Source organism: Rhinopithecus bieti, unplaced genomic scaffold (genome assembly GCF_001698545.2).
Source record: "Rhinopithecus bieti isolate Rb0 unplaced genomic scaffold, ASM169854v2 scaffold_13400, whole genome shotgun sequence".
NCBI classification, from domain to species: Eukaryota; Metazoa; Chordata; class Mammalia; order Primates; family Cercopithecidae; genus Rhinopithecus; species Rhinopithecus bieti.
This window is the reverse complement of record NW_016807991.1, coordinates 3,473,009-3,497,116: the sequence shown is the minus strand read 5'-3', so window position 1 is coordinate 3,497,116 and position 24,108 is coordinate 3,473,009. Positions and strand designations below refer to the sequence as shown.

At 49.4% G+C, this 24,108-nt stretch overlaps 1 protein-coding gene across 3 annotated transcripts in view; it reads right to left on the bottom strand.

Annotated features, from left to right (window-relative positions):
- Positions 1-1,144: 1,144 nt before the first annotated feature.
- The window catches only part of NUP85 (nucleoporin 85), a 40,035-nt gene continuing 17,071 nt past the window's right edge, over positions 1,145-24,108 (bottom strand). For 2 of the 3 annotated variants that reach the window (XM_017884888.1, XM_017884890.1), the window contains exons 6-19: positions 23,049-23,118; positions 20,254-20,375; positions 11,278-11,412; positions 11,051-11,173; positions 10,686-10,817; positions 10,355-10,461; positions 5,068-5,151; positions 4,848-4,913; positions 4,506-4,657; positions 3,549-3,666; positions 3,360-3,460; positions 2,104-2,255; positions 1,698-1,799; positions 1,145-1,321 (exon numbers count right to left, since the gene is read on the bottom strand). In XM_017884888.1, the coding sequence (XP_017740377.1) occupies positions 1,220-1,321; positions 1,698-1,799; positions 2,104-2,255; positions 3,360-3,460; positions 3,549-3,666; positions 4,506-4,657; positions 4,848-4,913; positions 5,068-5,151; positions 10,355-10,461; positions 10,686-10,817; positions 11,051-11,173; positions 11,278-11,412; positions 20,254-20,375; positions 23,049-23,118 (1,566 nt within the window). In that variant the 3' untranslated portion in view covers positions 1,145-1,219. Of the gene's footprint in view, positions 1,322-1,660; positions 1,800-2,103; positions 2,256-3,359; positions 3,461-3,548; positions 3,667-4,505; positions 4,658-4,847; positions 4,914-5,067; positions 5,152-10,354; positions 10,462-10,685; positions 10,818-11,050; positions 11,174-11,277; positions 11,413-20,253; positions 20,376-23,048; positions 23,119-24,108 lie in introns of all 3 variants that reach the window. The other variant, XM_017884889.1, reaches the window with a different exon arrangement.

Genomic DNA, 24,108 nt, shown 5'->3' with positions numbered 1-24,108 from the left:
TCTTCCTAATAGAGACGCCCATTCACCCTGATGGAGGAAAAGGTACCACCTCTGAATTCCAGATATACGTGAGTGGATAGCCTGTGATAGAACTGCCAAAGGTTTCTGTTAAAAGTGCAGGTTCCTGTATGCTTATATTTTAAGGGAACTAAATAACCAAAATGTTAAGTGTTGCAGAAGAGGTGAGGCAAGATTTCAGAAGCACAAGTATACCACCTATACCACCAAGGGTTCTTCAAATTTCCAAGACACTGTAGTCACCATAACTTTGGGGGTTTCTTTTTTTTTTTTTTTAAACAGAGATGAAGTCTCCCTACGTTGTCCAGGCTGGTCTCAAACTCCTGGGGTTGAGGGATCCTCCCAAAGGGCTGGGATTACAGGTGTGAGCCACGGCGCCAGACCTGGGGGGTGGTTTCTTATATCTAAGGAGGCACAGGAAGACAGTTCCACATCAAATAGAACATAAGATAAGGCTGGGTGCGGTGGTTCACGCCTGTAATCCCAGCACTGTGAGATGCCAAGGTGGGCAGATCACAAGGTCAGGAGTTTGAGATCAGTCTGGCCAACACAGTGAAAACCCGTCTCTATTAAAAATACAAAAAGCCGGGCACGGTGGTTCAAGCCTGTAATCCCAGCACTTTGGGAGGCCGAGACGGGTGGATCACGAGGTCAGGAGATCGAGACCATCCTGGCTAACACCGTGAAACCCCGTCTCTACTAAAAAATGCAAAAAACTAGCCGGGCGAGGTGGCGGGCACCTGTAGTCCCAGCTACTCGGGAGGCTGAGGCAGGAGAATGGCGTGAACCTGGGAGGCAGAGCTTGTAGTGAGCTGAGATCCGGCCACTGCACCCCAGCCTGGGGGACAGAGCGAGACTCCGTCTCAAAAAAACAAAAAAACTAGCTGGATGTGGTGTGCACCTATAATTCCAGCTACTTGGGAGGCTGAGGCAGGAGAATCACGTGAACCTGGGAGGCGGAGGCTGCAGTGAGCTGAGATGGCACCATTGCACTCGAGCCCAGGCAACAGTGCAAGACTGTCTCAAAAAAAAAAAAAAAAAAAAAAAAAAAAAAAAGCATTTTTTAATCTTATTACCTCAGGTTCAGACTGGACAGATAAGCTCCCTGGGTGGACTCTTAAGAACCTACATTTGCAACACATTTATTCCTTTAAAAAATCTATATACATTGCCATACAAAGATACCACAATGAAGCAGTTCTCAGGAACCTTCCAGTGAGCCTTCTCTTATAATTGCCCGAGCAAGATTTCGTGCCAGAGCGAGTCTCAGCATTTCCACCTTGGTGGTTTCTATGTCCTCATCCTGCAAAGCAGAGAGCGCCAGCATGAGACAAGAGCAGGAAGGAGCCCTTTCACACTCCCGAAGGTTCTAGCTAATCCAAAGGTAGAGAGCACTTAACACTCATAGTAGCTTCCAGAAAATTATCAATATAAAAGAAAGCAATACCAAAGGGCCATACTGGAAATGATGAACAGGAAACAGCAAAATGTAGAGCTCAGAACACTAGAATCCCTCATTTCCTCCTAAAAGAAGGTGGTGTGTGAATGACACAGGTTAAGGGGAACAGAGGCACATGTGTCCATAGGAGCCAGTGTTTCTGGAGGGAAGGGGAAGACTGAGATACAGGGAGCCTTTTCCCACCTCCACGTGGAACCATCAGCCCAGAAGTGAAAATGACCTGGAGCTGCTGGATATCAGATTCTCCACGCACAGGTCTTCTTGACGTCAAGTCCTCCAGACACTGCATCAACTCGTAAGTCTGTTCTGCTGAGAAAATCACCTAGGGAAGAAAGCCTGCCTTGCTTGGCTGCCCCCAGCCCAGGCCTACACTGGTTGGGGCAGGGGCCCATGTTCGGACGTTCTTCCTTTCATGCCTTTCGCAACAGTGTGCTTTGTATAGGAAGACCTCATTTCAAATCACACAGTGTTTCCTGTGTGAGTCTGGAATTCCAGAGGGTGTTAAGGGGAACACACGTGCGCAGGCAGAACTTCAAGGGAGGAAACACGCACGTTGCCAACAGCTACACAACTAAGCTCCAGCAGGGACTGACAAGCAAAGAAAACCACCCTGCTGCAACCTTCACCTGTTTTTGTTCCAAAAGGGGCAGGGCATCTGTTAGCAGAGTCATCCAGAAAGACCGAGGGGCAATCCCGGACGTCATCAAGGACAGAAGGAGAGAAGCTGCGTCGGCAAAACGCTTCTCCCCATACATACGGTGGAACTCGCGATACTTTCCTATGGCGAAACAAGAGTACTAGGTAACGTGCATATTCCCCCAAATTGCCCAAGTGACACCTACAAAAGTCACCCTGGCCCTAAACAAGAGAAGAAAAACCACAGACCAGCCGCTGCACAGAGCAGGAGATTTTTTCTATCTCCAAACTCATAGGCCCCAATGAGATACAGACCAAGAGCGTTCAAAGCAGACTTGGAAGAACTCCAAAGAGCCAAATCTGGGGAAACATCAGAGTCAAAATACACAACAATAGTCATGGATTAAAATAGATTGACTAGGCCAGGTGCAGTGGCTCATGCCTATGCCTGTAATCCCAGCACCTTGGGACGCCGAGGTGGGTGGATCACCTGAGGTCCGGATTTTGAGACCAGCCTGGCCAACATAGTGAAACCCCATCTCTACTAAAAATACAAAAATTAGCCAGGTATTGTGGCATGCACCTGTTGTCTCAGCTACTTGGGAGGCTGAAGAGGGAGAATTGCTTGAACCTGGGAGGTGGAGGTTGCAGTGAGCCGGGATTGTGCACTTTAGCCTGGGAGACAGAGTGAGACTCCATCTTAAAAAAAAAAAAAAAAAAAACATGGAGGCACTGGCCCAGTGCAGTAGCTCACGCCTGTAATCCCCGTACTTTGGGAGGCCAAAGTGGGCGGGTCACTTGAGGTCAGGAGTTCGAGACAAGCTTGGCCAACATAATGAAACCCCATCTCTACTAAAAATACAAAAAATTAGCCGGGCATGGTGGCGCATGCCTGTAGTCCCAGCTACCTGGGAGGCTGAGGCAGGAGAATCGCTTGAAGTCAGGAGGTGGAGGTTGCAGTGAGCTGAGATCATGCCACTGCACTCCAGCCTGGCAGCCTGGGCCACAAAGCGAGTAAGATTCTGTCTCAAAAAAAAAAAAAAAAAAGACAGACAGAAACATGGAGGCACTAAGGAGATGTGACAGCCAAACTCACGATCCTGGACATGATGGAGGATGTTTCTGGGGCCACTGATGCAATGGGAATATATGAAGGAAGCGCTGGGAGAAGTCTGATATGATCCCTCCAACCTCCCCAACTACCCACTTGTGTCCAAAGCACAGGGCACAAAACCCAGGGACTCACCCAGGAATGTCAGTCGGTCACTGAGCATCATGGCTGGCCCCAGGTTGTCAATGAGATCCAAATCAGAAAAGCAGCCTCGCTCACAGTAATCCCTGAGGAACCTGCAGGGCCAGCCCAGACATCAGAGCAGTAGTCTCAGGCCCACCTCAACCACCCAGTCCCTGGGAAGCCAACACCAGCAGTACCCACCTGTCTGACACAAGCGTGGCAAAGGCAGCATCCTTAGCACGGATGCTCCAAGAGAGGGCAGAACCTAGGCGATTGTTGCGGACGGCTTTCATGGCTAAGATCTTACAAATGCTGCGAACTTTGCGAGGGAAAAGAAAAGGTGAACGGCTTTCACTCCACAAATCACTCCATTCCTGAGCCCTGTGGGGACCAGAGTGGCCTCACAGCCTCACTCCACCCCAAAGCCACTCTGTGGGCTCTAAACGCAGCTGGACTGGCAGAGCTGGAAACTCAGGCTGATTAACAGTGTCTGGGCTCTCTGCTAAGAGTGTAAGTGCCCGTCACGGCAGGACTGGCTCTGGGAGTGTGTGTGGCTTCAAGGGTAGCAAAAGATTTTTGTTTCTCCCTACGTGTCAGCTCTTCTGTTACCTCTCCAGATGCCTCAAATCCTATCTTCCTGTGCATCATGAATACCATATGCTTTCAGAAATGGTCGTGAACATGCCAACTGTCTCTCTGCAGGGTAATAACTCATGTTTACATCACTCAACAGTGAGGGGAGAAAGGAAGGGGCAGACTTGGTCATCCTCATTCCACTCTCTCTGCTTTTCTGGAGCCACCTCCAGCACTGCTTCCCCATTGAGCCGGGCTGAGATAGCAACAGCAACCCACCTGGACAGGGAAATAGCGCCGACCCCAGCCCTGACCTCGTGGAATCAAGTGTGTGAGAAAAGGGGTGGCTCAGGCCTTTCCAGGTGGTGTGTAGATTTTGTCTCTGTTCCAGTGGATCCCTAGCTTTCCTGTCCCTCCCAAATAATTATCCCATCTCTTAGTTTACCTCTTGGCATCCACGGCCCCACCTCTCTCCAGGGTGGCTTGTGACGAGGAGAATGGCTGGGGTAGGCACAGAGTGTGACCTCAGGTTGCCCTGACTCCCACGTCCCACAGATGGTAAGGCTGGGAGCAGGGCCAGCTCACCTTGTTCAGTCATCTGCCGCTGCTCACAGATCCGCAGCACCTTGAGGGCTTTCTGCTCGGTGTTGAGAGGTATCCGCTCAATGTGCAGCTCCAGGGAGACTCGGCCCAGCTTGGGGCAGTAATCAAAGTAATCCACCCCCAGCTGCCACAGGCTGCAAAAGTTCGAGGAAGACAGACGTGAGGTGCTGCCTTGTGGCTCTGGGGACTGGCACCTGCAGCTCCCTTTCACTGACCCTTCCGTAGCCTTCAGGGAGCCAACTGGGAGAGAACAGTCCAAGCTCCAGTGGCACCCGCATGCTGAAGAGCACACGGCACAGCCTGCACCCGTGGGATCCTTCCTACCTGGGATGAGCGAACAGTCCAGAGGCGTACTCCAGCAGGAGGAACTCTCTCATGTTGGAACCGAAACTGGAATAAAACATACCAAAAGACCAAGACTCCTGGCCTGCCCTGTTCAGGGCCCCCTTCCTAAGCCCAACCTCCCTTCCAGGCATATCAGTTCACCCCACCCTCGAGGGCTTGGTGGTAAGAAAAGGAGGATCAGTGCCTCCAGGCCACTTACTAGAGGTTGTGTGACTGGAGGAGCTTGCAGTGGTCCAGCAGGTCTGTCAGGTGGGCCACAAACCACCAGTTGCTCAGGGCGATGCTGCAGATTCAGACACCAAAGCAAGAAGGAAAGTCAGGGCAGAGGCCGCGTCCCACAAGAGCGGGGGTGAGCAAGAACCCCACATGTCCTATCCCTCAGAGAGATGGGACCGGGTGTGATGGTAGCTCATGCCCATGATCCCAGTACTTTGGGAGGCCAAGGCAGGCAGATCACCTGAGCCCAGGAATTTAAGACCAGCCTGGGCAAAATGGCGAAACCCCATCTCTAAAAATACAAAAATTAGCCAGGTGTGGTGGAACACACCTGTAATCCCAGCTACTCGAGAAGCTGGGGTGGGAGGATTGCTTGAGCCTGGGAAGCACAGGCTGCAGTAGGCCGAGATCACACTACTGCACTCCAACTTGGGTGAGAGAGCACAACCATATCTCAAAAAAAAAAAAAAAAAAAAAAAATTGCTCAGAAAGTAGTTGAGATGGAGTCTTGCTTTGTCACCCAGGTGGGAGTGCACTGGTGAGATCTCGACTCACTGCAGCCTCTACCTCCCGGGTTCAAGCAGTTCTCATGCCTCAGCCTCCCCAGTAGCTGAGGTTACAGGCATGCGCTGCCACACCCAGCTAGAAAGCAGCTTTTGAATATTCTCACCACACGCACACCAAAAGGGTCACTATATGAGGTGACGGATGTGCTCACTAGCTTAATTTCACAATGTACACGTCTCTCAAAACAGTTGTACACCTTGGCTGGGCACAGTGGCTCACTCCTGTAATCCCAACACTTTGGGAGGCCGAGGTGGATGGATCACTCGAGCTCAGGAGTTTGAGACCAGCCTGGCCAACATGTCAAAAACCCATCTCCACCAAAAAAAAAAAAAGTTAGCTGGGCGTGGTGGCGAGTGCCTGTGGTCCCAGCTACTCAGAAGGCTGAGGCAGAAGATGGCTTGAGCCCAGGAGGCAGAGGTTGCAGTGAGCTGAGATCGCAGCACTGCACTCCAGCCTGAGCGACAGGACAAGACACTGTCTTTAAAAAAAAAAAAAAAAAAAAAGTTGTACACCTTAAATACATACTACTTTGTTAATCACACCTCAATAAAGCTGGGGAAAAATCAGAAAGTGGGCTGGCCCAGGGGAAAGGACACCTCAGCTTCCCAAAACAGCTGTTGCTACCCAGATTTATAGCTGATGGTTATGTCGAAACCATTAGAGAAGCCAGTGAAAAGGCTATAGGGGACCCAGGCTAAGGGAGCCAAAGCTTTAGCCTGCATGAAAGTCACCTGCCAGTGGAAGGAAGGGCTGAGACTGTGCCCGGTGTCTTCCCAAAGGATCCAGCAGCCTCCCAGGCTGGAAGGCAGCAAGCACTGAGAGCCTCTGCCCACAACACAAGTGACGGAGACCAGACCTAGTGCTGCACAAGGCCACCACAGTCTCCCTGCAGGGCCCAGCAGGCCTGAACCATACAGTTAGGTCTTAGATCACACACACACACACACACACACACTCTCACACACTCTCTGTCTCTCTCTCAAGGATTCTGAGTGAGCAGCCGAGACGCAGAGCAGGCGGGCAACCTCAACATTCAAGGCAGGAAAGGCCTAATTATCAGCTCCGAAGTAGCCCTCTGTTGAAAACGAGAGAACGCCGTGGAGTTGGGAAGACCAGCTACGATGAAGGTGACCCCCCTGGGCAACTGTAGCCCCAAATGAGCTGTTTGTCCTGTACTAAGGTCACTGTCAACTCCTTACCCAGGCCCCATCTTGCTTGTTGGGGGCCCTGGAGTAATCAAAGCTCCAGAGCCTCTGCCTGCTATTCTAGAAATGGGGTGTGAGGTTTGCAAACACTGCTGCACCCTGCATCCAAAGTTGTGTGCTGGGCCAAAAAACAAGTCAGAAGATTCTAGATTCAGCAGACATTAAACTGGAACTCTTCTTAGGTTACTGAAGGAAGACTTGTCACCTTTTAGCTCGATACTTTTGGAGGACTTGAAGGGCACCAGGAAACTGCCGACATCTTGCCCAACTCCCAGTGAAGTGTACCCCAGCTCTGTTTCCTCTTGCCAGAGAGCAAGGAATTGGCCTGTCTTCAGAGGAAGCTGTAAGCCAGGAGGGAAGAAGGGACCCTGTGGAGGACCCCGTGGAGGAATCCTGCCATCTTTTCAGCTGAGGGGTTAACAGTCAAGCATGCCCAGCCAGGCGCTGACAGACAAACCCCTGGCCCTTTAGCAGGGCTGAGGAACTACAGCCTCTGAGTCAGGATTCCCTGGCTGCCTTTTCTGCCCCTAAGGGTCTGGCATTACTACTGACATAGGAGTAAATCAGGGGCCCACTTAGAAACCTCCCTTCTCCATGTTCATATGAAGGTGGTGTGAACAGGAAAGAAAAAAGAGAAAGAAACCTTTCTAATGCCTTTAAAAAGGCATGCCAGCAGCCCACGGGCTCAAGTCCAGAAAGAGACACACTTCCCTGCCCCCCAGAAGTGTGCATAGGTCTGACTGATACATCCCATGAGAAAACATGTGCCCACAAGAGCCCAACTCAATCTTTCCCCAGAGCCAGGAGGGTACACTTCTAAAACTGCTACTGTCTCTCAAGACATTTCAGCCCGTTTCACAATTTCTGGGACAAGCTCTGCTTTTCTGTTCCTCTTTCAAAACAGGATAGGAGGTAGCCTCGCCATCAGAGAAATGCAAACTCCAAGATTTCCCACTAACAGAGCTCAGATCCCTTCCTGCTTGTGAGGGTGGAGAGAGGCCGAGACTGGGGGACTGTGAGCCTAACCCTTCCTTGTCTGTGTCCGGCACGAGTGTTGTTGTTCACCCCTCTTCATTGGTACTTCTCTTTTTCTTCTGCCACTGGAAACAGCAGGACGCTTTCCCCTTTTATACTCCCTGCATCCAAGAGACTTGTTCTGCTCAAATCTGTTTTATTCCTAAAAATTCAGATACAGCTTATAAAGGAAGCCCTGGTGAAATTCATTCACTGTTATAATGGACAGGAAATTTAGGAATACTCAACTATGGGCAGAGACACCAAAAAAGCCAAATGATGATGTGTTTGCGTGTTGTTAAGTTATTCTAATTTCTCCATGCAGGGACTTCCCACGATGTTTACAGGCCTGTGAAAATACTGACACGAAACTTGACTCTCAGGCCGGGCATGGCAGCTCACGCCTGTAATCCTAGCACTGTGGGAGGCTGAGACAGGCAGATCACTTGAGCTCACGAGTTCAAGACCAGCTTGGGCAACATAGTGAAATCTCATCTCTACAAAAAAAATAATAATAATTAGCCAGGCATAGTGGCACACACCTGTAGTCCCAGCTACCTGGAAGGCTGAGGCAAGAGGATCACTTGAACCCAGGAGGTCAAGGTTGTAGAGAGCTGAGATCACTCCACTGCACTCCAGCCTGGGTGACAAAGTGAGACCCTGTCTCAAAAAAAAAAAAAACTTGGCAGGGTGCAGTGGCTCACACCTGTAATCCCGGCACTTTGGGAGGCTGAGGTGGGCAGATCACCTGAGGTTAGGAGTTCCAGACCAGCCTGGGCAACATGGTGAAACCTTGTCTCTATTGAAAAACACAAAAATTTGCTCGGTGTGGTGACGGACACCTGTAATCCCAGCTACTTGGGAGGCTGAGGCAGGAGAATCGCTGGAATCCAGTAGGTGGAGGTTGCAGGGAGCTGAGATTGCGCCACCGCACTCCAGTCTGGGCAACAAGAGCAAAACTCTGTCTCAAAAAAAAAACAAAAACAAACAAACAAAAAAAAAAACCCAGAAACAAACAAACACACAAAAAACTTGTTTTTCATTCCCCAAATCTAGAATCATTTTCTTGAAGCCCTGGCTTTCTTTTGGCCAAAATAAGAGCAGGCAGGGCTAAGGAAACTCTTCCCATGCCCAGATCTACAAAGAGCCAGTTGAGGTCAGTGAATCTGACACCTGATCAAGGCCATCTTCTGCTATTACCCACTTCCTCCCTTCCCAGCAGGTCTTCAGTGCAATGCCCACCATCCAGGGTGCACAAGAAGGAAGGGGACATTCTTTCTGACTTACCATATATGGAGAGTTCTGGAAAGGTTTACCTTTGATTCATTATGTTTGGCACTCCCTTTCCTGCCTTGCTAAAGTTTCAGTGCAATGACAGAACACCTTCTTTTGGATAGAGGGCTGGAAATTCTGAATAATACCCAGCCTCAAGCTCGGTAGTTCAGTAGCTCACGTCACTGGAGTGAGACTGTTGGAACATGCCATCCCATAAGGTGACTACATGTCCATTAGGTGCCAAGAAACAGGCTTGCTGGCTTTTTCTATATTTTAAATGTCAAAGTAATTTCCTGCAATGTTATTTTAAATAAACATCCCTAAAATAGAAACAGTTATGTATATGGTAGCCCTCAAGCCTCCAGGAAGTCCCCAAGCTCACCCAGGGAGAAGCCATTATCTACCTGTAGCAGGCCAAGCAGGGGAGCAGGTGCTATGGTTTGAAGGGATCCTCTCTAAAACCCCAGTTTTGCCAATGTGATAGTATTAAGAGGTAGGGCCTCTGACAGGTGATTAGGCCAGGAGGACTCCTCACTCATGAATGTGATTGGGTGCCCTTATTTATTTTTATTTTTTTTTGAGATGGAGCCTTGCTCTGTCGCCCAGGCTAGAGTGCAGTGGCCGGATCTCAGCTCACTGCAAGCTCCGCCTCCCGGGTTTACGCCATTCTCCGGCCTCAGCCTCCCAAGTAGCTGGGACTACAGGCACTCGCCACCACACCCGGCTCGTTTTTTTGTATTTTTTAGTAGAGACGGGGTTTCACCGTGTTAGCCAGGATGGTCTCGATCTCCTGACCTCGTGATCCGCCTGTCTCGGCCTCCCAAAGTGCTGGGATTACAGGCTTGAGCCACCACGCCCGGCCTGGGTGCCCTTATAAAGTGACTTGACGAAGGGAGTTTGTCCTTCTTGCCCTTCCACCACATGAGAACACAGTGTTCAAGGTGCCATCTTGGCAGCAGAGAGCAGCCCTCACCAGAAACATTGCCAGTGCCTTGATCCTGGACTCCCTAGCCTCCAGAACTGTGAGAAAATCATCTTTTTCTTTATAAATTACCTGGTCTCAGGTATTCTGCAATAGCAGCATGAGATGGACTAAGATAGCAGGTCTGAGGAAAGAAGGGTAAGGAAGAACAGGCCACTCTAGAAACGGATGGTGGTGATATTTGCACACCTAAAAATGGTAACAGTGGGGGGTGGGAGAGATCCTACCTGCACTCTTTGATCACTTGATGGATATCAAACTCAAAGGCTGCCAACAGGATGTTGTCCAGGGGTTCTGGGCTGCTCTCACCTCCCAGAAACAGGTCCAGGCTGGACTGTGGAAGGGTGATGAGACACTCAATCCCGAGGATGGAAGCAGAGACTCAGGGGACAGGCAGAGCTGCTGTATAAGGAATCTCAGAGAAGGGTGCCATGTTCTTTCACTAAGGGCCAAAGGAAAGGGTCTTCCTGTTCCTCGGGGACAAATTCAAAGAGAATGACCCATCACAGCGCCACCAGGACTCCTACCCCCACCCTTGCCCACCCCAAGCTCACTCACCTGGGCGTAGTAGTGCAGATCAATGGGTTTTACTGTGGGATTGGAGTACAAGAGCCGAGTCACTAGGAAATGATACCAATTACTCAGAAGTTCCTTCTGCTCTAACAAGGCAGCTTCGTCTCCCAGCATAATCTGAGGAAGAGACATTTGTGCTGAACTCTGTCCTCTTTTCAGGGGTACCTTCTCCATAATGCTCCTGCCCTCTGCTAGGGCACTGGATTTCAACTAGTCTGAAAGCTCTCACCATCATGGCAGAGCAACAGACAGCCCTATCCAAAGAGGACCAAGCTTCTGCCACTGCTGCACTGGATGCCACAGCCCCCACAGGGAGCCAACATGCATGCAATCTGAACTGCTTCCCAGACCTTCAAGAGAGACTCCAGGTGAGGGTTGGTGGCGAATGTGCTGTCCTGGAGATACCGCTCACATTCCTCGTGCCAGTGCTGCCACTTCAGCTCCAGCTCTGTCAGTGTCTGGGTGTTCCCGGGCTAAGGGAGAGACCAGCCATGAGATGTCATCCCACCCAAACCCTTTACATTTAGTGAATCACCTATCTCCTGTGACCCAGTAGAGCAAAGCTACCCCTACGTACACTGAGAATGGGCATTGTCCTCATCAGGTCTCCCATGATTCGGCATATGCCTGCAGAGGCGGGGCTGGCGTCGGCTTCCTTGGAGAGCATCTGTCGGGCCTCATCCAGCCGGCCCTGCAGCACCAAGATGGTCACCTGGGAGGAGATCCGGGCGCATGAGCACTAGCAGGAGGCCAGTCCCCTCACCCCACACTTTGGCTTTTTTTTTTTTTTTTTTTTTTGAGATGGAGTCTCGGCTCTGTCGCCCGGGCTGGAGTGGGCAGTGGCCGGATCTCAGCTCACTGTCGACACACAAAGAAAGCTCCGCCTCCCGGGTTTAGCGCGCCATTCTCCCTGGCGTCAGCCTCCATGAGGTAGAGCTGGGACTCACAGGCGGCCCGCCACCCTCAGCGCGGCTAGATTTTCTGTATTGTTTTTAGTCAGTGAACGGGGTTTCACCGTGCTAGCCAGGATGCTGGTTCGAGTCGTCCTGACGGCTCGTGATCGCGCCCGTCTCCGGCCCTCGCGCCCAAAGTGCTGGGATTACAGGCTTGAGCCACCGCGCCCGGCCTCTTTGGCTTTTTTTTTGAGACGGAGTCTCGCTCTGTCGCCCAGGCTGAAGTGCAGTGGCATGATCTCGGCTCACTGCAAACTCTGCCTCCCGGGTTCATGCCATTCTCCTGCCTCAGCCTCCCAAGTAGCTGGGACTACAGGCGCCCGCTACCACGCCTGGCTAATTTTTTGTATTTTTAGTAGAGACAGGGTTTCACTGTCTTAGCCAGGATGGTCTTGATCTCCTGACCTCATGATCCGCCTGCCTTGGCCTCCCAAAGTGCTGGGATTACAGGCGTGAGCCACCGCGCCCGGCCACACTTTGGCTTTTTAACTCCTTACACGTAGGCTTCTTTCTGCCCCTGAGTCGGCCCTGGGAAGAATGATGGCTCTTTCCCTCCAGAAGTAACCTATCACATCCAGTCTCATGGCTTTGCCACTTCCACCATGTTTTTCAAACAGCCAGCTATAGTCCGTTATAGCCTGTGACCAGATTTTTTTTTTTTTCTTCAGAGTTTTGCTCTTTCTGCCCCGGCTGGAGTATAATGGCACAATCTTGGCTCACTGCAACCTCCACTTCCCGGGTTCAAGTGATTCTCCTGTCTCAGCCTCCTGAGTAGCTGGGATTACAGGTGCATGCCAGCACACCCAGCTAATTTTTGTGTTTTTAGTAGAAACAGGGTTTTACCATGTTGGCCAGGCTGGTCTCGAACTCCTAAACTCAAGTGATTCCCCACCTTGGCTTCCCAAAGTGTTGGGATTATAGGCATGAGCCACCACGCCCAGACCCAGCTTTTCAAAAATAAATGAAACAGAAACATGTTCCTCCACCCGCTTCCCCCAACCCCTTCTCCACCATCATGGTGTGTGCTGTTGATTCTTTCTCCCACCATCTTCTCACAAAACGTTCAGGATCATGGAATTCCTGGCCAAGAAACAAAAGCAAAATCATCCCATTCCCCAGTGGATTCAGATTAAAACTGGTAATACAGGGCCAGGCGTGGTGGCTCATGCCTATAATCCCAGCACTTTCAGAGGCCAAGGCACGCAGATCACAAGGTCAGGAGATTGAGACCATCCTGGTTAAACATGGTAAAACCCCATCTCTACTAAAAATCCAAAATAATTAGCAAGGCGTGGTGGTATGCACCTGTAGTCCCAGCTACTTGGGAGGCTGAGGCAGGAGAATCGCTTGAATCTGGGAGGTGGAGGTTGCAGTGAGCTGGGATTGTGCCACTGCACTCCAGCCTGGGCGACAGAGTGAGACTCCATCTCAAAACAAAACAAAACAAAACAAAACAAAAAACTGCTAATACAGTTAGCTACAACCCCAAGAGGAGGGACTGGAGAAGAACCAAGCTAGGTCTGCCAGGAATTACACATGAGATGCAGCACATAAGACTATCATCTTATCACAAGAAGCTGAAACTGTCACCACTATCTGGAAAGGTGTACATACTTTGTTGAGAAAATGGTTTTTCTCTGATTATAAGCTCTACACTGGTAGGCTGGTTCAATAATAAATATGTAAGAAGTTTTGTTTGGAAAAAAATTGAAATAATAGAAAATGTCAGAATGCATTAAATAAAATGGTTCATAAAAGTTTCAGTTCAAATATAAATATGTAAAATAAATACACTCAGGCCGGGAGCGGTAGCTCACATCTGTAATCCCAGCACTTTGGGAGGCCAAGACGGGTGGATCACCTGAGATCAGGAGTTTGAGACTAGCCTGGCCAACATGGTGAAACCTTGTCTCTACTAAAAATACAAAAATTAGCTGGGCATGATGGTGTGTGCCTGTAGTCCCAGCTACTCGGGAGGCTGAGGAAGGAGAATCATTTGAACCCGGGAGGCAGAGGTGGCAATGAGCCGAGATCACGCCACTGCACCCCAGCCCGGGCGACAGAGTGAGACTCCATCTCGAAAATAAAATAAAATAAAATAATAAAATAAAATAAAATATAAAAAAAAATAAAAATATAAAATATAAAACAAAATAAAATAAATAGGCGGGCCGCGGTGGCTTCAAGCCTGTAATCCCAGCACTTTGGAGGCCGAGGACCGGGCGGCATCACAAGGTTCAGGAGATCGAAACCATTCCTGGCTAACTGGTGAAACCCCGTCCTCACTGAAAAAAAATAACAAAAAACGTAGCTGGGCGAGGTGCGGGCGCCTGTAGTCCCCCAACCTACTTGGGAAGGCTGAGGCAAAGGAAGAATGGCGGTGAACCCAGGAGGCAGAGCTTGCAAGTGAGCCTGAGATCTGGGCCACCTGAAACTCCAGCTGGGCGAACACAGCGAGACTTTCCAATCTCAGAAATAGTAAAATAAATAAATAAAAAAATAAAATAAAATAAATAAAATAAAAATACACTTAACCAAATAGTCCTCACAGTTCATTCTTTATCTATGAATCTGCCTACTCACTAAAATTTATTTGTAACCCCCAAATCAATATTTGTGGTACTTTCAAATCAAAATTCATGGACATGTACAGAGTGGTAAGAATATTGAGTTGCTTGACACACACTAAACAAGGCTTTATTGTGATGCAGTTAATGCTACTTTTTTTCATTTGTGTACATTTTGTTGGGTCCCCAGGTATAGTACTGAGGTGCTTTCTAGTGTTGCTAAGTGCAAGAACTATGGGAGGTGTTGGATAAGCTTCAGTCAGGCACAAATCACAGTGCTGTTGGCCCTGAGTTCACTGTTAATGAATCAACAATATTATGTCAAGTAAGTTGTCTCTAAACAGAAACATACATAAAACAAGTGATCGGTTATATATTGATTGGTTGAACAAAATGTGACCAGAGGCTTGCAGGAACCTAACCCTGTATTTCCCCTAGAAGCAATGGTTCAACATTCACTAATTCAGTATTCAAGGCACTGCACTCCAGCCTGGGCGACAAGAGCAAAACTCTATCTCAAAAAAAAAAAAAAAAAAAAAGGCCGGGCGCGGTGGCTCAAGCCTGTAATCCCAGCACTTTGGGAGGCTGAGACGGGCGGATCACGAGGTCAGGAGATCGAGACCATCCTGGCTAACACGGTGAAACCCCGTCTCTACTAAAAAATACAAAAAACTAGCCAGGCGAGGTGGCGGGCGCCTGTAGTCCCAGCTACTAGGGAGGCTGAGGCAGGAGAATGGCGTGAACCTGGGAGGCGGAGCTTGCAGTGAGCTGAGATCCAGCCACTGCACTCCAGCCTGGGCGACAGAGCGAGACTCCGTCTCAAAAAAAAAAAAAATCACAAATATATATACATACATATACTGATAACTCCCAACTTTTCCACTCTAGCCCAAACTTCCTTCTCTGAATTCCAGCTTTGTATATTCAAGGGCCTAGTCAACATCTCCACTTGGATCTTGAATAGGCATCTTAAAACGTAACATGTTGGACAGGCATGGGGCCTCATGCCTGTAATCCCAACACTTTGGGAAGCCAAGGAGGGTGGACTGCTTGACCCCAGGAGTTTGAGACCAGCCTGAACAACATGGCAAAACCTCATCTCCACTAAAAATACGAAAATTAGCTGGGTGTGGTGGCACGCCTTTGTAGTCCTGGCTACCTGGGAGGCTGAGGTGGGAGGATCACCTAAGCTTAGGAGGTCAAGGCTGCAGTGAGCTGTAATCCGACCACTGCACTCCAACATGGGCAAGAGACTCTGTCTCAGGGAAAAAAAAAAAAAAAACCACACACACACAAGAGAGAAACATGTCTAAAATTAAACACCAGTTTGCCTCCAACTCACCAACCTCATCCTCCCACATTCTTCTATTTCTTGGCATGCCCACATCAAATCAATCCATCAGCAAACCCCATCAACTCTCTTCAAACATATCTAGCCTACACCACCACCATCTTTTTTGTCTGGCTTAGTACAGCAGAATCCGGACTGGCCTGTTTCCATCCTTGCTGTATAGTATCAACATGGCAGCCAGGACAGCCTTTGGGAACCTAAGTAAGATCTCAGGCTTCCTCTGCTCAGCTCTCCAATGCCCCCTTACCCCATCTGGCTTAGAAGTAAAAGACTAGCTTTTACTGTGCATCAACCATGTCAACTACTTCAACCACATTTATGTCCTTTAACTAATGTAATGATCACAGCAGCCCCGTGGGACAGGTATTATTATCTCCACTACACAGATGAGGACCCTTAGGGCCATTAAGTAGCTCACTCAAGATCTCACAGCTAGTGGCTGGGCACAGTGGCTCACACCTATAATCCCAATACTTTGGGAGGCCAAGGCAGGATTGCTTGAGGCCAGGAGTTCAAAAACTAAAAAAATTGCTGGGTGTGGCGGCTCATGCCTGTACTCCCAGCACTTTGGGAGGCCGAGGCAGGCGGATCACCTGAGGTCGGGAGTTCGAGACCAGCCTGACCAACATGGATAAACCCCGTCTCTACTAAAAAAATACAAAATTAGCCAGGCATGGTGGTGCATGCCTGTAATCCCAGCTACTCGGGAGGCTTGCGGCAGGAGAATCGCTTGAGCTGAGGAAGCGGAGGTTGCTGTGAGCTGAGATCGCGCCATTGCACTCCAGCCTGGGCAACAAAAGTGAAACTCCGTCTCAAAAATAAAATAAAATAATAAAATAAAATAAAATAAAAAAATTTGGCTGGGCATGGTGGCTCAAGCCTGTAATCCCAGCAATTTGGGAGGTTGAGGCAGGCAGATCACTTGAGGTCAGGAGTTCGAGACCAGCCTGGCCAAAACAGCGAAACCCCATCTCTACTAAAAATACAAAAATTAGCCAGGCAAGATGGCAGGAGCCTGTAATCCCTGCCAAGATCGCGCCACCGCACTCCAGCCTGGGGAACAGAGTGAGACTCTGTTTCAAAAAATAAATAAAAATAAAAAATGATTGGGTTAGCCGGGTGCGGCAGCTCACATCTGTAATCTCAGCACTTTGGGAGGCCACGCAGGGTGGATCACCAGGTCAGGAGATTGAGACCATTCTGGCTAACACAGTGGAACCCCATCTCTACTAAACAAAATACAAAAAATTAGCCGGGCGTGGTGGCGGGCACCTATAGTTCCAGCTACTCAGGAGGCTGAGGCAGGAGAATGGTGTGAACTCAGGAGGTGGAGCTTGCAGTGAGCCGAGATCGGGCCACTGCACTCCAGCCTGGGCAACAGTGAGACTCTGGCTCAAAAAAAAAAAAAAAAAAAATTGGGACGGAGGGAGGCAGGCAGATCACTTGAGGTCATGAGGTCAGGAGTTCAAGACCAGCCTGGCCAACATGGTGAAACCCCATCTCTACTAAAAATACCAAAAAAAAAAAAAAAAAAAGTCACCTGGGCATTGTGGTGTATGCCTATAATCCCAGCTTCTCAGTAGGCTGAGACAGGAGAACTGCTTGAACCAGGGAGGCAGAGGTTGCAGTGAGCTGAGCTAGCGCCACTGCACTCCAGCCCAGGCAACAGAGCAAGACTCCATCTCAAAAAAACAAACAAATAAATAAATAATAAAAAACTTTAGCTGGTGCTGGTAGCACATATCTGTGGTCCCGGCTACTTGGGAGGTTGAAGTAGGAGGACCACTGGAGCCCTGGAGGCCAAGGCTGCAGTGAGTGGTGATTGGGCACTGCAGCTGGGGAACACAGCAAAATCGTATTTTAAAAAAAAAAAAAGGTCAGGCATGGTGGCTCACGCTGGTAATCCCAGCACTTTGGGAGGCCGAGCTGGGTGAATCGTGAGGTCAGGAATTCAAGACAAGCCTGGTCAATGTGGTAAAACCCCACCTCTACTAAAAATACAAAAATTAGCTGGGTGTTGTGACATGCGTCTGTAGTCCCAGCTGCTTGGGAGGCTGAGGGAGAAGAATCACTTGAACCCTGGAGGCAGAGGTTGCAGTGAGCCGAGACTGTGCCACTGCACTCCAGCCTAGATGACAGAGCGAGACTCTTGTCTCAAAAAAAAACAAAAACAAAAAAAAAAAACCCCCACCACCTCACAGCTAGTAAAAGGCAGAGCTAGAAAGCTAACCCAGGCAGTGTGGCACCACAGACCATGTTCTTAGTCACCCTGCTATGTAGGCTGCAAAAAGCTAGTCTCGGTGACAACTCAGGGGGCCCTCTCAGACTGGTATCTCTCTGTCTTTATCTCCCCAACTCATCCTTCCCACCCATCCCTACACAGCACAGCCCCTCCTGCCCCACCCTGGCTCTAGAACACAGCATCTGCAGGCCCTGCGATATGGAATGCTTTCTTCAGCCTAGCTCTCCTCACCTCCTTCAGGTCTCACCTCCAATCTCTCATGAGGGAGGCCTTCTTTGATGCCACTCCAGCACTTGCAGCCTCCCCTCTTTTTGGCACCTTGCCAGAGCACTTCACTATGTGCCAGGATACATGGTACTAGCCTATGTGTTGCTGTTCTGTCTCCACACACAGGATATAAACTCTATAAAGGCAGGAATCTTTGCCTGTTTTAGTCATGGTTATCTCCTTGGTGCCTTGCAAATAGAAGGGACTCAATAAATACTCAGTGAATGACCAGGCATGGTGGCTCACACTTGCAATCCCAACACTTTGGGAGGCCAAGGTGGGAGGACTGCTTGAGCCCAGGAGTTCAAGACCAGCCTGGGTAATACAGTGAGGCCTCATCTCTACAAAAAATAAATCTAGCCAGGCATGGTGGTGTGCGCCCGCAGTCCCAGCCACTCAGGAGGCTGAGGTGGGAGGACTGCTTGAGCCCAGGAAATCAAAGCTACAGTGTACCATGATCCCGCCACTGCACTCCAGCCCAGGCCACAAAGCGAGATCCTGTCTCTAAACAACAACAACAAACCTTAGCGAATCGATCCGAGACTCGAGCATCTGGCCCACTACTTCCTGAACAAGGCACTCCCCTTACCTGCAGAGACCTCCCAGCACCGCGAGGCCTGGAAATAGCCCCAATGGTAACAACTCCTTATTTGAATTCCAGGTTTTCTTTTTTTTTTTTTTCCTAATTAAGACAGAGTCTCGCTCTGTCACCCAGGCTGAAGTACAGCGGCACCATCTCAGTTCACCGGAGCCTCTGCCTCCCAGGTTCAAGCAATTATGCTGCCTCAGCCTCCTGAGTAGCTGGGATTACAGGCACTCACCACCACACCCAGATAATTTTTGTATTTTTAGTAGAGATGGGGTTTCACCATGTTGGCCAGGTTGGTCTTAAACTCCTGACCTCAGGTGATCCACCACCTCGGCCTCCCAAAATGCTGGGATTACAGGCGTGAGCCACCGTGCTGGGCGGAATTACAGGTTTTCTTTTCTTTTTTGTCCTCACAATCTGTTCCCAATTTCAGGTTTTATAGGTTTAGTCAACTTTCCATTAGCCCAGTCAACTAGCAATCTTCTCCCTGCCACCTCCCAATTGGGTCAGTCAGCAGAGGCGAATGGAAATATCTAACACATAGATAATACATCCATATACACACATATGACATGCTGACTTCCAAACTGATAATCCAAAGTAATGTGCAAGCTCATTTACATCCAACCCCGTAAGCACCCCAGCCCCCATCAATTGCTTTTATATCATTAGCCAGGCATGGTGGTTCGCACCTGTGGTCCCAGCTACTTGAGAGGCTGAGGTGGTAGGACCGCACAGGAGGTGGAGGCTGCAGTGAGCAAGATCACGCCACCGCACAACAGCCTGGGGAACAGAGTCAGACTCTCTTTTTTCTTTCATATTTTTATTTATTAATTTATTTTGAGATGGGGGTCTCACTTTGTTGCCCAGGCTAATCTCAAACTCCTGGGCTCAAGCGATTCCTGAGTTGGCCACCCGAAGTGCTGGCTGGAATTACAGGCATGAGCCACCACACCCAGCCAAGACCCTTTCTCAAAAAAAAAAAAAAAAAGGCCAGGCACGGTGGCTCATGCCTGTAATCCCAGCACTTTGGGAGACCAAGGCAGGCGGATCACGAGGTCAGGAGATCAAGACCATCCTGGCTAACACGGTGAAACCCCATCTCTACTGAAAAAAATACAAAAAATTAGCCAGGCATGGTGACGGGCACCTGTAGTCCCAGCTGCTCCGGGAGGCTGAGGCAGGAGAATGGCGTGAACCCAGGAGGCAGAGCTTGCAGTGAGCCGAGATGGCGCCACTACACTCCAGCCTGGGCCAGAGTGAGACTCCGTCTCAAAAAAAAAAAAAAAAAAGGTTTTGTATTACTTTTTATGTCTTCTCTTCCTTAGACCCACAAAGAAATCAAATTTCCTTTTACTCTGGAAAGTTTTCAAAGCATTATTTTTCTTACATGTTACCTCGGTTTTAGACTCTCCCATAGTCTAAATCCAAATCCAGGGAAGAAAAGATCCAAGAGAGTCTCCATAGTAACAGACTCCAAAAGCCAGCCTACTGCTGGAGGCTCGGTGGGTGTCCTCAGACCCACCCAGCGGCACCAGGGACAGTAGGACTCATGGTGGGAAGTGGGGGCCCGGCCTGTCTTACCAAGTTCCAGAAGCTGTCATGATTGCTTGGATTCTCACTGCCCAGAACATCCGCCGACAAACTGTCCACCTCGCACACATGGAGCCGGACCCAGTCAAGGAGGTGGAGGAGGAGATGGCCAGCTGGGAGGAGAGACTCTCATCACACACAAAAGCCTCAGCTTCATCTGCAGCAAGTTCCACTTTATCCAAAGAACAGAGAACGTTAAGGCAGACGCGCTGACTACACAGGTTTATCCCTTTTAAGCAGTCACACACGTGGTCCTGAATGAAGGACTGTGCTAGAAAAGCAAGTGGCCGGGCGCGGTGGCTCAAGCCTGTAATCCCAGCACTTTGGGAGGCCGAGACGGGCGGATCACAAGGTCAGGAGATCGAGACCACCCTGGCTAATACGGTGAAACCCCGTCTCTACTAAAGAATACAAAAAACTAGCCGGGCGACGAGGCGGGCGCCTGTAGTCCCAGCTACTTGGGAGGCTGAGGCAGGAGAATGGCATGAACCTGGGAGGCGGAGCTTGCAGTGAGCTGAGATCTGGCCACCGCACTCCAGCCTGGGCGACAGAGCCATACTCCGTCTCAAAAAAAAAAAAAAAAAAAAAAAAAAAAAAAAAGGGCCCTTTCCCAAAAAATTACCTTTGTGCCAGGAAGCTCCATCTTTAACTGACCCCAGAAAGGGGTGAAAATGGAATGCAGACCTCACCACCAGATTCTTCACAAATACTCAATAGCTACACAAGTAATGGCCGTTTAGGAACCAGTACTGACTAGCAAGCAGCCAGGTAGGCAATGATGATAAAAAACATATGGCCAAGGGGCTGGTGGCGCACACCTGGAATCCCAGCACTTTGGGAGGCTAAGGCAGGTGGATCACCTGAGCTCAGGAGTTCGAGCCAGCCTGGCCAACATGGTGAAACCCTGTCTCTACTAAAAATACAACAATTAGCCGGGCGTGGTGGCACATGCCTGTAATTCCAGCTGCTCATGTGGCTAAGGCAGAATTGCTTGAACCCAGGAGGGAGAGGTTGCAGTGAGCCAAGATCGCACCACTGCACTCCAGCCTGGGTGATGGAGTGAGACTCTGTCTCAAAAAACAAAACAAAAAAATAATATGGCCAGGCACGGTAGCTCATGTCTGTAATCCTAGCACTTTGGGAGGCTGTGGCAGGCAGATCGCTTGAGCCCAGGAGTTTGAGACTAGGTTGGGCAACATAGGGAAACCCCATCTCCACAAAAAAAAAAAAAAAAAAAATTAGCCAAGCCAGGAATGGTGGCTCATGCCTATAATCCCAGCATTTTGCGAGGCCAACATGGGCAGACTGCTTGAGCCCAAGAGTTCAAGAACAGCCCGGGCAACAGGCAAAACTTCCTCTCCACAAAAAATACAAAATTAGCTGGGCGTGGTGGTGCGTGCCTGTGGTCCCAGCTACTTAAAAGGCTGGGCAGGAGGATTGCTTGAGCCCAGGAAGTCGAGGCTGCTGAGCTGTGATCACGCCACTATACTCCAGCCTGGGTGACAGAGCAAGACCCTGTCTCCCCTCCCCCAGCATATACACACAAAAAATTAGCCTAGCATGGTGGTATGTGCCTGTAGTCCCAGCTACTCAGGAGGCTGAGGCAGGAGGATCGCTTGAGCCTGGGAGGTCCAGACTGCAATAGCCGTGATTGGACCACCACACTCCAGCCTAAGTGACACAGTAAGACCTTGTCTCAATCAGTCAATACAAATAAAATGAAATAAAATGGCAGAGTACAGCCAGCACTCTGTATCCATGATGTAGAACCTGCAGATACAAAGGGCCAACTGTAACCTCCTCAAAAATCCACTGGAGAAGGGAGGCCTCTCAACAACCAACTCTAATTTCAAGTTCCTCACTTCTTTAGCGAGAGTATGAATAAAATGCTAGGGCTACACAGAGGTTACTACTCATTTATGGGAAATAGCAAACATAAATCCTTAAAAGAAATGCAAAAAAGCTGCAGCAGATCCACAGAGAGCTCATACAGGCCATGACACTATACTGATCACAGTTTAATTCAAGATCAACAGAAGGCCAGGCACGGTGGCTCAAGCCTGGAATCCCTGCACTTTGGGAGACTGAGGTGGGCAGAGCACCTGAGGTCGGGAGTTCGAGACCAGCCTGACCAACATGGAGAAACCTCATCTTTACTAAAAATACAAAATTAGCCGGGCATGGCGGCGCATGTCTGTAATCCTAGCTACTCAGGAGGCTGAGGCAGGAGAATCACTTGAACCTGGGAGTTGGAAGTTGTGGTGAGCCAAGATCACGCCATTGCATTCCAGCCCGGGCAGCAAGAGCGAAACTCCCATCTCAAAAAAAAAAAAAAAAAAAAAAAAAAAAAAAAAAAAATCAACAAAAAAATTCCCATTGGCAGAGTTAACACACAGAATTGCCCTGTCCCAATTATTAGTGACAGAATTCCCAACGTGACTTTGCCTCTCACCACCTAATCCCACCCCACGTTCATAAAACTTTCTTGAGCTTAGCCAGTTCATGATGTTAACACTGACCCCCGCTTTCACACACTAGTTTAGTATTTCTCAGTGCCTGTGCCGGCTTAGCTCTCTAGGAGGCGCTCTGCATGATTCCCTTTGTAGCACCTGACAAAATGGTCAGGTTTCTTTGGGTGTTTTCTAGCGATTTCCCGTGGTTATGATGATGGAAAGAACATTCTCAGGAATAAAACACTCATCACCATGCACAGGAAAGATGAGGAAAGAGCAGAAGATGGCAGGGGACACCTATGATGTTATAAGGTGAGATTATTCCATGCTTACCCGGGGCCACTTCAATAAAAAGAATCTCACACAGGTTCCAGATGAGCTCCATTGCTGACAAAATGGAGACCTAAGGGAGAAATGGAGATAGGTTTCACCTGAAATCATTACTGAGCTTTGCTCTGAGAGCCAAGGGATAAAGCAGGCCTTGACTCACATCACAGTCATTCCTTAACCCAACAGCTGCTGCAATCCTACAGGAGGATTTCCCAGAGGGGAGTCAGCACGAGGATGTTAGGTGGCGGGATGGAGGCTAACATTTTGTTTTAGTGGTTGTGATTTTATTTTACTGTGCATTACAAAAATAACTTGGCCAGGTGCAGTGGCTCATGCCTGTAATCCCAGCACTTTGGGAGGCCAAGGCAGGTGGAATGTTTGAGTCTAGGAGTTCGAGACCAGCTTGAGCAACATTGCGAGATTCTGTCTCAACAAAAAATACAAAAATTGGCCAAGTGTGATGAGACATCCCTGTAGTCTCAGCTACTCAGGAGGCTGAGGTGGGAGGATCACTTGAGCCCAGGAAGTTGAGTCTGCAGTGAGCCATAATCGTGCCGCTGCATTCCTGCCTGGGCAGGAGTGAGACCCTGTCTCAAAATTTAAAAAAAGAGGCCGGGTGCGGTGGCTCAAGCCTGTAATCCCAGCACTTTGGGAGGCCGAGACGGGCGGATCACGAGGTCAGGAGATCGAGACCATCCTGGCTAACACGGTGAAACCCCGTCTCTACTAAAATACAAAAAACTAGCCGGGCAAGGTGGCGGACGCCTGTAGTCCCAGCTGCTTGGGAGGCTGAGGCAGGAGAATGGCGTGAACCCGGGAGGCGGAGCTTGCAGTGAGCTGGGATCCGGCCACTGCACTCCAGCCTGGGAGACAGAGCCAGACTCCGTCTCAAAAAAAATAAAAAATAAAAAAAAATTAAAAAAAATAAAAAATAAAAAATAAAAAAATAAAAAAAATATGGCCAGGCGCGGTGGCTCACACCTGTAATCCCAGCACTTTGGGAGGCCGAGACGGGTGGATCACAAGGTCAGGAGATCGAGATCATCCTAACACAGTGAAACCC